Here is a 13,738-nt window from a genome sequence, read left to right as displayed (position 1 = left end):
TTGCGATCCATTATCTTGCCAACGCATCGCTTCGGACTCTTCTCTAAGAGTGCTTCTCCCGCTCCGTCCTTCTCCTCCTCCTCACCTCCTCAATCGATCGATTCCATCCGTTTCTCTTTGCTTTGCCCAGAGATCCACCGAGTCCTAGTTGACTCATAGTTCCAAGCGGTCATACCGGCTCCACCCGTGACTACATCGAGCTTCACTTGGACCCCCCCAACTATATCTTGTCGTCTTCGTCCGGCCAATCCATCACGAAAGACACTACTTTTGTTTCTGCCCGTCAATCTTCTCAATACCCGCCTGCGAGCATTGATACCTGAGCGACCCCGGGATTGATATCGACTACTACGGGAACCTGGCTTTGAAGCACTCCGACTCTTCCGACCCCTGGATTTGAAAGGTGCTCCTCCAGGATCCCAACAATATCCCATCTCGATTCGAGAATCAAGTGATCCTATCCAGCTTGACGAATTCCCCCTCGTCTCGTCCTCGCTCTTCTGCCAACCGGTCTATACTTCATGACTCACTAATCCCGCCAATTTCCTCTACTTGAGTCACGTCCGTTCTCGACCTTGAACCCGGTGTTCACAGGCTTTTTTTTGTTTACGTCTCTTCTTTGATTTATCTTTGAAACACCTTTTTTTGTTACGATCTTACGCAGCGCAAATCTCTCGTCCTTTTTATTCAACAACATTCGTCCCTCATCAGGCCGACTCTCAACATCAAACAATTCTCTGTCCATTCATTCGACTCTTCCTTTTTGTTTATCACACCCAACCAGGCTCTACGCCACTTCTCAATCACAACGAAAAACAAAAACGACAACCAATCCAATGAGCACATAACGGTCTTTACACATTTTCCTTAAGCGTCCATACAACCCTATCGGGTCTCCTGCCGCAATCTTCTCGCGCCCTCGTCTTCTTTTTTCCTTGTCTATCACCTACTTTCTGCCGATATATTTTTACGAAACCTGGACCCGATTAGGAGTCTTCGCCAACTCTGCTCTCTGATCGTCCCTATATTCACTGTTCTTGGTGGTCCCCTTTCTCGTTGGGATTATAGGCCTGATTGTTTACTCTTCTCCTCTCGACTATTAATCACCACCACCACCCACCATTATTAGCCTGGTTGCTGTTTGACGTCAATTGTTCACGTGCAAAGTGTTTTCTTGAAGCGGTTCATAGATTGTTTCCGATCTTCGTTTGGATCTCGTGACTCAGTTCATTCTCATCCATCTTTGCATCTCACATTCACCTCTCCCCGCCATTCCACTTCCCCCTCTTTCTTCCATCCGGGAACTCACACATCACATCATCATGTCCACATCAACCACCATGGAGTGCCTCAAGGACAACTTCGTCAAGGGTCGCCTTTTGGATGGGCGTTTCCGGACGGTGGCCCCGCTCAACCACGGATCCTTTGGCATGGTGTTCCTCGCAACTGACATCACAACTGGCAATGACGTCGCCATCAAGTGCTTGACCAAGTCGGCATCCACTGACGCGTCTGGTCTCGAAGACCGATTTGAGGAATTGGAGTGCCACCAGCGCTTCGGTTTCCACTCAAACTTGGTCAACTTGATCCACAACTTTGAGACGGAACACCACACCTACCTTGTCCTGGAATACTGTGCAAATGGCGATCTCTACGAAGCTATCCGTCTGAACCGAGGCCCCTTGGAGACTGAGCATGTCCGTGACTTTATGCTCCAGTTGATCAGTGCTGTCGAGTTTATGCATGCCAATGGTATCTATCACCGTGACATCAAGCCAGAGAACATCTTCTTGACCCACGATGGTGATATGAAGCTTGGTGATTTTGGTCTTGCTACTCGAGAGCCCTGGTGCCATGAAGCCTGTGTTGGTAGCGACCGTTACATGGCTCCTGAGCAGTACGAGCCCGGTGCTACTGGCTACTCCCCTGCTCAGGCTGACATCTGGTCTGTGGGTGTTTGTTTGTTGAACATTCTGTTTGCTCGCAACCCCTTCGTTACGCCTACCGAGTCCGATGTGCTTTTTGCAGACTATGTCCGTGACCGACAGTCATTGTTTGACATTTTCCCCAACATGTCTCAGGATACCTTCGAGATCTTGACTCACTGCATGGCCATTGACCCGACCAAGCGCTCGTTGGCCGAGGTCCGCCAGTGCATCTTGCGTGCAATCTCCTTCACTACTGACGATGAGTCACTGGATGAGTTCTGTACCGAGGACCGTGAGGTGGTTACCGCCACTGTCAACCGCGAGCCTCTCCGCACTCCCTCTATCCAAAGCCCCCATATCAACCAGGGCGATTCTTTCCCTTGGGCCAAGGCCTTGCAGTCCAGCCCCCCTCAGGCCATCCGCCAGCTGTCTGCTATCCCGGACAACGAGAGCTATACCGAGGACCTGTTCCCTCCCTCGGAGGTGGCTGGTACCTCGTGGTTCTCTGTCCATGCAGACTCCTCATCGTTGGCCTCCGTGCTGGACTCTACCATGGGCGAGTCCTTCCGCTCGCTCCACATTGGCCGAAAGTACGAATCTCCAAAGCTTCCTCGCTCGGATCCAGTCCCCATTACCGGATCCCTTCCCAGCCATGCTTCCAAGCCCCTTCCATCCCTGTCGATGGTGTTTGGTAAGCATGCGAACGATCAGATTTCCAAGAGCTGGAGTGATCTCTGGGACGAGGAAGAATCGGAGAATGAAGAATCCGCACTCCAGATGCGCCGTGAGCAGAACTCTCGCAGCTGGAGCCAGGAAAGCCAGACCACCCGCCTGCCGGATCCTCTGGCGGGATTGCGCGAGCCGGCCTCCGCTTCCCCTATTGATCAAATTCATATCTCGGATATTCAGCCGACCGCAGCCCGTGCCATTCGTGCCAAGTCCCTCGATGTCAACAGCGATACTGGGACTTCCAGCAGCACCCCTCGTCCATTCCACCAACCGTCGACCCCGCCCAAGAAGGTCTCACCCAACGTTGACAAGTGGGCTGAATTGGGAGACAAGCGCCGCAACTTCAAGACCCGGGAGCTCTTTGGTCCCTCGCGAACCGCCAACAATTGGCGCCGTGATTGGGGTCTTGGGTCCTCCGGATTCGATCATGGATCCCGGACCAAGCGCGAGTCTCCTCAGTCCGAACGTCGCCGTCGTTTCTTCCTTGAAAAGGATTGGCGTCGTGAGAGCGGTGATGCTCACAAGCATTCCCCCAATCATTCGCCCTTGAAGCATGCGGCCTACGACGGTAGTATCGACGAAGACCTCGATCTTGTGGGCGGATGGCACGACCTCCACCTGTAGCACTACTTTTATGCCACTGCTGTGAACCATATTCGATTCTATGTTCAATCCATTACAGCCACGGTGTTCTTCTCTTCTCGCAGTCGTTGCGATGTCCTTTTTTGCGCTTCTTTTTCGAAATTGAGCTGGGAAAAAAAAGTTCAAAAACCCTCACAACCATAAACTAATTACGGTTATTCCTGTGTTTCTTTTCTCATCCTTTTGTCTTTCTTGTTCTTCGATTTTGGACCGTCTGCCGATGCCCTTCTTCGCCTGCTCTCCAACCTTGACCGTGTCACCTCGAGGCACGTCATTTGCCTGCTCACAGCCTGCCTTTTTTTTCACTTCTTCTTCAACATCTTCAACTTTGTACTATATGTGGCTGTGGGCAGCAGAGCTACTGGGCAGAAGGTATCGAGCACCAAAAAGACTAGAAGGCGGAGGGGAATTGTCCTTGGGGAAGGTGTTCTTTTTTATTTTGCCTCTCTTCTCTGTTTTTCCATTTCTTTTCATCATCATTTTTATTTATCACCCCTTTTGCATATGGACTTATAACGACTCGGGGAGAAAAAGAGCATGTGTGGATGTTTTTGGAAGAAGATGGGATCGGATTTGGGAATCTGCGAGGTGGACGGTGGATTTCCTGCATTCTACGGCGTGCTTTTTCCCTCTTTGACAGTGTACTGAACCCTGATTATGTGTGTGTATGTAACTAGCTATGTGGGACCGTCAAAAGGAAAAATTGAACCATCCGTGAAAGAAAGAACTTGTCTTGTGTCTATCGTAAATTGTAAACTCTTGTAAAGTTGAAAAGTTAAAACTTTGTGAAGTCCTGCTGCATGGATGTCCCCGTTGGGCTTAATGTCTCCGGCTGAATGTCGAGTGGGCACGGGCTTAGTGGGTCTCGAATGAGCGGTGGACATTGTGCAGCGTGCAATGCAGTTTCAAGGTTCAAGCTGCCAGTTACATGAGCAATGCAGATCAGGGGTTTTTTATTCTTGTAGCCATATCAAGCATGGAAATTCTTTATAGTCGAATAACATGATTAGCAATAGAATAGATTATCATCTCTACTATACTCTAGAATAGGACTCCAGTAAAGACAAGATCCAAGCGGCGGTGAAGAGGGCGGTGACCCCAGCTGTCAGATGGCCCGAGATGGCCACCGATCCACTTCAATGGCGAGCTCGACTCGCTTGTTGGCGCCTCCAAAAACCGTCCTATTCTCTCTCCAAAACCGCCCCGAAATTCGCTGGCACCATCCCACCGCAACTCTGTGCTAGCACTAATCTAAATGTTACCCCGCGATTGATCTCACCGACGCCTCGATTTTCGATTTTCCATTTCGCCTCGACGAACACGGACTGATCCCGCTCCCGCCCCGAGCTTGAAATTACTCACTCCTGACCACATGACGATGCCTATATCGTAAGGACTCGGAGAGACTGGAGTGAAATAATAGGCTGGCAGAAATCGCTAGAGGGATCTTGTGCTCTCGTCGTGACTGGAAGAGGGTTTTGTTGGGGGCTGGGAAGGATAGGGAGTCATTCGCGCGACTGGTGGTTACACCGACCCTTATCGCCCTCGAAGTGATCAAGATGGTGACTACACGGCGGTCATGGCCGACGTGGTTGCGATATGGATCGGTCATGTTGGCGCTTTCGGCTCCTATATGTGGGAATGGAGTGCAGAATTCTACGCAGGTTGACCGGGCCGTGATATTGGAGACGTCGTGTCCGGTGAAGACTGTGTGGGAGGTTGAAGCAGAGGTATTCCGAGAACCAGTTTGCTTGGAGACTCGATGGGGTCGAGGGAAGGAGGAACAAAGGCAGCAACAACAACCTGCTTCTACGTCGAGTGATGTCGGTGGATATACTACGTCGACGATAGCCTCGACTGCCGCGGTGGGAGCAGGAACACCTGCGGCCGTTGCAGAGCAAGAAGCAGATCACGACGCGGATGCGGACTCTTTGCTTGATAGCTCGAATTTTCTCTCCTTTGAGGATTGGAAGAAACAGAATCTGGCCAAGGTTGGACAATCCGCTGAAAACGTTGGAGGGAGCAGACGTGCTGCGGCGGTTGGCAAGGAAGGCCGACGACAGCCCGGCATTAATAATGCGCTGGACTCTCTTGGAGATGATGGGGAGATTGAATTGGATTTTGGCGGGTTCGGCGCTGAAACGCCCGAGGCTAGTCCCACGGCTTGGGGGACGCCTGTTCCTTCGCAGTATGTTGACCCGTTGGATGGCGAGCAAGGTGGAGATGTTCATACTCAGAGTGCGCCTCAGCCGGATGTTTCTCGGCGCAAGGATGCGGGCACAACTTGCAAAGAGCGGTTTAACTATGCGTCCTTTGACTGTGCGGCAACGGTGTTGAAGACGAATCCCGAGTGTAAGGGGTCTTCGGCAGTGCTTGTCGAGAATAAGGATAGTTATATGTTGAACGAGTGTCGTGCCAACAACAAGTTTCTTATTCTGGAGCTGTGTGACGATATCCTCGTGGACACTGTGGTTCTGGCCAACTACGAATTCTTCAGCTCCATTTTCCACACTGTCCGAGTGAGTGTCTCGGATCGGTATCCCGCGAAGCCGGACCAGTGGAAGGAACTGGGTGTCTTTGAAGCGAGGAATACTCGCGAGGTGCAGGCCTTTGCGGTTGAGAACTCGCTGATTTGGGCTCGATATCTGCGGGTTGAGTTTTTGACGCACTACGGTCATGAGTTTTACTGTCCCGTTAGTCTTATTCGGGTTCATGGTACTACTATGATGGAGGAGTATAAGCATGACGAGAGCGTGAATCGTGCGGAGCCGGAGGTCGTGGAGACTGTTGAGACTGTCAAGGTTTCTGGCCAGGCTGAGGCTCAGCATATTGAGTCTACCATCGAGGAGATTGCAATTGAGAGCAAAGAGTATGAGCAGATCCATGAGATTTGTCCGAATCCTCTTATGGAGGTGGAATCGCTTCTTTTGGGACACTCGCTCTTTGCACCTGAAACTTGTGCTCTTGGTGAACAGACAGCTGGAAATAGGACAGAGAAGACTGTCCCGCCAGCCAAGATCAAGCAACCGTCGGGTATCAACTCGACAGCTATACCGGGAGATGGCGCTTCTGCCTCTCAGTCTGGTTCGGCCGTTCCACCGAAGGTCCCCGAGGATACTCGCAAGACGGGCGATTCGGCCAAACCTGTAGCAGCAACACCCGACACACCAGTCGCCGTGACGGATAGTTCCCAACAGGATTCTACCGTTGAAAGTACGGGGAAGTCCACTACCAATACCAAAGAAGAGCAGCAAAACAGTCCACCACCAGAATCTATTCGACCGACCTCTACCCAACCACCATCTCCCAACCCGACAACCCAAGAATCATTCTTCAAATCCGTTCATAAACGGCTACAAATGCTAGAGTCCAACTCTACGCTATCTCTGCTCTACATCGAAGAGCAATCTCGCATCCTCCGCGATGCATTCAACAAGGTAGAGAAACGTCAACTCGCAAAGACGTCCACCTTCCTCGAGAACCTGAACACCACGGTACTCAGCGAACTCAAAGAATTCCGCGAGCAGTACGATCACGTCTGGAAATCCGTCGCTTTTGAATTCGAGCACCAGCGCATGCGGTACCACCAGGAAGTACATTCCCTCAGTGCACAACTCGGCGTTCTCGCCGATGAGCTGGTCTTCCAGAAGCGAGTCACCATGATCCAAAGTATCATGGTCCTCTGCTGCTTCGCAGTAGTCCTCTTTTCACGAGGATCCGTCGGCACGTACATGGAATTCCCACGCGTCCAACGCATGGTCGCGCGATCCTACAGCTTGCGCTCCTCGTCCCCTCCCTTTGAATCCCCATCGGCCAGCCCGGGTTCTACACGGCCGACATCCTCGTACCAGGAGCGCTCCGCCCATCGCCGGAATCTGTCTGATAGTTCCTCGGGGGATAGCGCCAATAGTCCCGAGGTGACTTATATCCCGCCGACGCCGACGTCCGATGTCTCTCGGGAATTCGAGGAAGAGGAGAAACTTGCTCAACCTCCCTCGCCCGGAGCAATTTCGGTGCCTGCACTGGGTACACCGCAGTTCCGGTCGCATAGTACGCCGCCCGTATTGAATACTCGGTCCTCGGAGTTGGATATGAGTGGACAGGGGGAGGATAATATTCTTCCATCTGCGGCTTCGACCGTATCGGAGGAATCGCCTCAAATATCATGAGGTTGGTTTCCAGTTTCCAAATAGGATCATCAGGCATTGGCCGGCCATGATTCATCATTCCACATGACTGCCGGCGATTGCCGAAGCCTTCCTCCATTGCATCACGTTCCGTTCTTTCCTTTTCGTCCCTTTTTTCCGGGTTCATTCCCATAATGTCTGTTTATGACTTTTTTTTGCATGGCGTTCCGGGCATAGTCTATGATCTGGCGAGTGTACGTTTGTACTGTATGACTGGTCTACGAAATGATTCCCACTGGTTTTGACTTGACTTGTTGCTTTCGTTTTTGAGTTTTGGCCGATTTATTTTCTTGAATACCTCTACTCCTACCAATGCATTTTCGGTCGGATTCTCCAGTCCACGGACCAAAAACAAATAAACCATATCATAACAGTAACTCTCCATAAATAATGACTAGAGTAAACTAAACCCTAATTCTTGGAATGCTCAAAATCCGTGCGTCATATCCGGTCGGCAACGAACTTAACTACAATAGTTACTAATTGAGTCATGGACTGGTTGCCCTGCCAACAATCGAAAATCGGCATTTTTCCTCGCCTGCACTAACAACACGTTTTTCTCTTATCCGATCCACAATCTCCTCCTCACAAGACCTGTTTCTTTCTACCTCCGCATCAATTGCTCTTCATCGTGATACAACGTACTTGTCTTGTTGATTCCGACTTTCCCTTCAACTCTGACCTTATACTCTATACACAACCATCCACATCCACCTACACATTTCACGATGGACTCCACGACACACGCCCAGCCTCTCGCGGACCGCCCGACTAACACGCACCTCGCCAATGCTTCCTCGGGCGACAAGTCGGATCTGAAGGGTGATATTTCCTCGATGGATTACCACCGCCAGGTGCTGCAGGGGAAATTGGAGAGCGGTGAGAAGTAAGTGTACACTCAGTGCTGCAAGCAGCATACAGTTCTGGACTGGATGCAGACTCGAGCCTGAGCCCAGTGGTTTTTGGAGAATTGGGACTAATTGGCTTTGACAGGCAACCTTCTGCTTATGTCTCCCCGTCCGATGACATTATGAGCCCGTGCACGAAGAAGTTGAGCGATATCAAGGGCAAGCGGTTTAAGAAGTAGGTGGTTTCTATCCTGTGGACTGTGGGACTGTGGGCTCGTACAGTTCATGGTCAGAAAGATGAGATGAAGAAAGAGTCTGTGCTAATAATTCCTTTTTTGCAGTGCCGGCAAGCCCCAGTCGCTGTTTGCAAAGCTCGGCAAGAAGAGCTACGAGCAATCTTCATCCGCAGGACAGAACCAGGCGACCGAATAAACGGCGCGAGAGGTTGACTGTTTGACTTCTTTGCCTTGTCGACGTGTCTTCGGTGTTTGGGATGCTACTTGGTCGGCTGGATTCCAGGTTGTCTCGGATGGTTGGGGCGCTGGTTCGTCCTTGCTTGACCGGGGACTCTTTCTTTCTACAGGAAATGTTGGATCATCCCTGTTTCCTGGTAGAAGATTGGATTCGATCGAGAGTGATCTCTTACTTCCTGGACCGTTGCTGCTTTGATTACTGGTGCTCTTTTTATTGTTTCTTTTGTAATGACCCGCAATGCCTTCTTTTGTCCTCTTTTTTTTTTTTTCCTCTCTTGTGTTACTGGTTCTGTGTTGGGGGGTTTTGGACTCTTCTATGTTTTTCATTTTGGCTTTTGGGGGTAATTTGTGCTTAGATATGGTACAATGGGAACGTGGCAAGGATCAATTGGAAACCGGCGATATCCCCCGTTGACTAAATCGAGTAAATGGAGTAGCTACTAATTGTGGCGTGAGTCGTATACATCGGCGAACTGGCCGAGGCTGAGGAGAAGACGATAGCCGGTCGGCTTGGACCCCCTCAATCAGCCCATTTCACAGCCCATTTGACAGTAAAAACCCTCAGGAGATTGATTTCTAATCAGCCCAGAATGACTTCAGATTGGCTGCATTCATATTTTATTGCGTAGTATTCCTAGTGGAGAGCAAATCGAATAGTATATCTTAGGTAGAAGGCACCCTTCCAAGGCTCACTAAGTTAAGCGCTGGGCCGAGGCAAAATCCGCTACGCTCGGCTTTCTCCACAGCGCTTCTCCGCAATTCTCAATGGGCTGACTTTATATTCAGCTTTGCTGGCTCCTTCTTTCATTCCTCCCATCCTCACACACACCCCCCTTATCACACATCATGTCTGCCTCTACTCGTATCCCCCCAATCGCCCAGCCCTTCGTCAGCGATCGGGCTAAGAAGACTCTCGACTTGGTAATGCTGCCCGCCCTCTGACCCCCACGCTGTTATCCCCGATTACCCCATACCTTAACCCAAGGCTCACTGGACTAACACTTCGGTATACAACAGGTTGAGGAGTTCGTTGAGAAGGACTGTATCCCCGCCGATGCCGTCTTCTCCGCCCAGCTGGGCGAGGGCGAGAAGCGATGGCAGACTACACCCGCCGTCATCGAGGAGCTGAAGCTCAAGGCCAAGAAGCTCGGTCTGTGGAACATGTTCCTGCCCAAGAACCACTTCAAGCAGGGTGCTGGCTTCAGCAATGTGGAGTACGGTCTGATGGCTGAGCTGTTGGGCAAGAGCAAGATTGCTTCTGAGGTATGTTCCGCCAGAACCGAAGAAGGGAGAGGAATAGATAGAGAAGCTAACGGTATTGTGCTTGACAGGCTACGAACAATGCTGCCCCCGATACTGGTAACATGGAGGTGCTGGCCAAGTATGGCAATGAGGCGCAGAAGCAGCAGTGGCTCGTTCCCTTGTTGGAGGGCAAGATTCGTTCTGCTTTCCTGATGACCGAGCCCGATGTTGCTTCTAGTGATGCTACCAACATTGAGCTGGAGATTCGCCGTGAGGGTAACGAATATGTTCTGAATGGCTCCGTAAGGCTCCCTCTTCTTCTCATTATATCCGTCCGATCTATGCACCCTTCGAACTCCCTCCTAACACATCCTCTAGAAATGGTGGTCCTCCGGCGCCGGTGACCCCCGCTGCAAGATCTACCTGGTCATGGGCAAGTCTGACCCCAGCAACCGCGATACCTACCGCCAGCAATCCGTCGTCCTCGTCCCCGCCGACACCCCCGGCGTAACCATCCACCGCATGCTCCACGTCTACGGCTACGACGACGCCCCCCACGGCCACGGCCACATCACCTTCAAGAACGTCCGCATCCCCATCTCCAACATGGTCCTCGGCGAAGGCCGCGGCTTTGAAATCATCCAGGGCCGTCTCGGCCCCGGCCGCATCCACCACGCCATGCGCACCATCGGCGCCGCCGAAAAGGCTCTCGAATGGCTGATCGCCCGCGTCAACGACGAGCGCAAGCAGACCTTCGGCAAGCCCCTCTCCGCCCACGGCGTTATCCTCGAGTGGATCGCCAAGTCGCGCATCGAGGTCGACGCCGCTCGTCTCATCGTGCTTAACGCCGCGATTAAGATTGACCAGGGCGATGCCAAGTCTGCGCTGAAGGAGATTGCTCAGGCGAAGGTTCTCGTGCCCCAGACTGCGCTGACGATTATTGATCGGGCTGTGCAGGCGTACGGTGCTGCGGGTGTGTGCCAGGATACTCCTCTTGCGTATCTGTGGGCTGGTATTCGGACACTGCGGATTGCGGATGGTCCTGATGAGGTTCACTTGCAGCAGTTGGGTCGTAGGGAGAACAATGCCCGCAAGGAGGCTGTTACTGCTAAGCTGAAGTGGCAGCAGGAGGAGTCGGATCGGTTGTTGATTGCTTCTGGGTTTAAGGCTAAGAGCCACCTGTAGGATGAAAGAGGAAGTTAACGCATATAGTTTATAGTTGTTTGATACTAAAGACAGAATGAAAATCTAATATTCTGCACTGGCTGCCGAGCTATTACGACTTGATCTTATGTGTAGGAGTGTGGATAGAGTTAATGTGGTATAAGTGCATTGACGATATGCTAGATACTCCCCCAACGCCTGCAAATGTCTATCCAAGATACTCAGTCCATCATAGCATGCATATTCCGTATCGCCATCACCATCATCTCCAGCCAGCTCCTCCGAATATCCAAAGTAGTGACTGGCACATAGTTACAGACAGAAGGAAAAAACGTGGGTCACATAGGAAAACATCTCAAATGGGAATCCGAGGCATAAACCATCCATCCCGACTCGCCGGCCGAGGTAAAACAAAAAGAAAAGAAAGACGCACGCGCAACCCAAAAAAGGAAAAATGTCACTTTTAGTAGAAGTCCTCGGTCTCCTCGCCGTTGTTACGCTTGGCCTTTGCCCGGCGCTTGTTGCCCTTGAAATGCTTCTTGGAACCGGCTGCCGAACCCTTAACCTCGGAAACGTCTACACCACGCTCCAGGGCGATCATCATACGCTCCTTGCGGCCGGTGAGGTTCTGACGGATCTGCTGGCCTTGCTCGGTGTACTTGTGGTTGAATGGCATGTTGAGGCGGCCGGCAGAGGGACCGGTCGCGGTGCCAAAGAAGCCGCTGTCGAGGTTGCGGGACTTCAGGCCTGGTTGGTTGTCGGCAGGCTGGGACACGAAGGAGGAGATATCCGGTTCAGCTCCGGCTTCGGTCTCATCGTCAACACCGGTTTCCACGTCCACGATCGTCTTGGCAAGGAGTGCCTGGCGCTTGGCGGGGAGATGGGCGATGTCGTAGAGCTCGCGGTTGAAGACGTTGGGGTCGGTGGGCTCTTCGCCTTCGGCAACGGGGGGAGGGTGGACGAAGAGCAGCTTGCCGTTCACGTAGTCCTTAAGAACATATCGAGCAGCACGAGACTCGTCGGGCTGACCCAGACCCTGGGTTGAGAAACCACGGGCGCGTGCGTAAGCACGGAGGACCTCGCTGGCGGTGGGGATGCCGGTACCGCCCTCCTCCAGAGGTCGGGTACGGATCTTCACACCGTAGACGTTCTCCAGGAAGTGCTTGGGGATGCGCTGGGCAACGAGGCCGGAAGGACCGGTGAACTCGCGCTGCTGGTCAATGGGCAGGACACCGTTCACGACCAAGTCGGCCTTGGTGGTGGCGAAGTTGGGGAACACCAGACCGGGACAATCGCAGAGCATGATCTCCGGGGAGAGGTACAATGTCTGGAAGTGCTTGGTCTTACCGGGGGTGGCAGAGACGGACACCTTCTTCGCACCGAGGAGGGCGTTGATGGTACTGGACTTACCCACGTTGGGGTAACCGACCAGACCGATGGTGGTCTTGCGCTTAGTAGGGGCATCGGGGTCCTCGCTTTGTAGAGTCTCGGGAGAGTTGGCCAGGAAGAGTTCTTCCAGCTCATCAACGTCAAGAATATGGGGTCCAAGTGATTGATCTGGGTCGACGAGCTTGGCAGCGATATCCTCTGCTTCATCTTCCTCCTGACTCTCCTCTTCATCCTGAACATTCATCTTCTTAGTTGACTCCGCCAGCTCCTCATCCTCCTGGGACTCCTTGAGCATCTCGGCCTCCATCTTTTCCTTGGCCAGGTGGGCTGAGAAGAAACGGAAGTTAATGTTGTTCTGCTCAAAGTACTCAGCCCAGGCCTCTCGTTGCTTCAGAGTCAACATATCGGCCTTGTTGACCAATAGCAAGTTCTTCTTGCGGGAATCAATCTCCTTGACATAGTTCTCCAAATCCTCGGAACGGAATTGAAGCGGGTTACGAGCATCGACAATCTGCACGACGAGATCGGATCGCTCAATGACACGCCACAGCTGGCGCCAGACTTCCAAGTTACGCTCGAAGGGAGTCATGAGCAGATCCTGGTTCTCCTGAAGTTCTGCAAGCCCTCGACGCCAGTCCAACAGACTCTCACGCTCCATCATCTCCAGTTGTTGCGGTGTCGTGGACGAGTCCCACTTTGGACGTCTAGGCACGGTCAAGCGACCCTTATTCTTCTGGTGTTTCTTAACGGCCTTCTTCTCTTCGGAGGCAGACAGGAGGTATGGGTTCTTCTGATCGGAGTGAATGATCTTAACGTTGTTGATTTTTTCGGCGGTAAAGTCGGTACCGGCCAGCTCGGCAGTGCTGAGGAATTCATCGAGCGCGGCCTGTTCAGTGATAGAGCGCATCTTCACCCAGGATGCCTCCTGGGCTTCGTTGGTGATGTAGGTTTCACCCATCATATTCTTGCGCGCAATGGCATTGTTGTGCGACGCCTTCTTCTGGTTCGAGGCTTTGCCCTTGCCGAAACGATCGTTCATGAGGCTGTTACCCAGCCCCACGGAGTTCTTGGATTTAGCCAACACCATGATGACGGTTGTTCCGGTGTTGCTGTGGTGTCTTGATGTTGGAGAAAGA

General features: G+C 52.2%; 5 protein-coding genes across 5 annotated transcripts; 4 read left to right on the top strand and 1 right to left on the bottom strand.

The window, feature by feature from the left end:
- Positions 1–1,322: 1,322 nt before the first annotated feature.
- N7496_003723 (putative serine/threonine protein kinase) lies at positions 1,323–3,281 on the top strand (the record flags this gene model as incomplete). Its single annotated transcript, XM_056696654.1, has 1 exon — positions 1,323–3,281. One exon carries the CDS (start codon positions 1,323–1,325, stop codon positions 3,279–3,281), a length of 1,959 nt encoding a protein of 652 aa, XP_056558866.1.
- Positions 3,282–4,858: 1,577 nt separating this feature from the next.
- N7496_003722 (Sad1/UNC domain protein) lies at positions 4,859–7,468 on the top strand (the record flags this gene model as incomplete). The annotated part of the gene is made up of 1 exon (XM_056696653.1): positions 4,859–7,468. One exon carries the CDS (start codon positions 4,859–4,861, stop codon positions 7,466–7,468), a length of 2,610 nt encoding a protein of 869 aa, XP_056558865.1.
- Positions 7,469–8,214: 746 nt separating this feature from the next.
- N7496_003721 (Spo12 family protein) lies at positions 8,215–8,766 on the top strand (the record flags this gene model as incomplete). The annotated part of the gene is made up of 3 exons (XM_056696652.1): positions 8,215–8,372; positions 8,480–8,569; positions 8,676–8,766. 3 exons carry the CDS (start codon positions 8,215–8,217, stop codon positions 8,764–8,766), a joined length of 339 nt encoding a protein of 112 aa, XP_056558864.1.
- Positions 8,767–9,642: 876 nt separating this feature from the next.
- On the top strand, positions 9,643–11,234 carry N7496_003720 (uncharacterized protein; the record flags this gene model as incomplete). The annotated part of the gene is made up of 4 exons (XM_056696651.1): positions 9,643–9,728; positions 9,825–10,070; positions 10,139–10,351; positions 10,428–11,234. The coding sequence occupies exons 1-4, from the start codon at positions 9,654–9,656 to the stop codon at positions 11,232–11,234; spliced, it is 1,341 nt and encodes a 446-aa protein (XP_056558863.1). The 5' UTR covers positions 9,643–9,653.
- A 442-nt stretch (positions 11,235–11,676) lies between these two features.
- N7496_003719 (ribosome biogenesis GTPase LSG1) lies at positions 11,677–13,689 on the bottom strand (the record flags this gene model as incomplete). The annotated part of the gene is made up of 1 exon (XM_056696650.1): positions 11,677–13,689. The coding sequence occupies one exon, from the start codon at positions 13,687–13,689 to the stop codon at positions 11,677–11,679; it is 2,013 nt and encodes a 670-aa protein (XP_056558862.1).
- Positions 13,690–13,738: the final 49 nt, after the last annotated feature.

The sequence above is a fragment of the Penicillium cataractarum genome (assembly GCF_028827025.1).
Source record: "Penicillium cataractarum strain IBT 29864 chromosome Unknown utg000002l, whole genome shotgun sequence".
Lineage (NCBI taxonomy): Eukaryota > Fungi > Ascomycota > Eurotiomycetes > Eurotiales > Aspergillaceae > Penicillium > Penicillium cataractarum.
The sequence above is the reverse complement of the archived record's forward strand: the minus strand, read 5'-3'. Positions and strand labels throughout refer to the sequence as shown.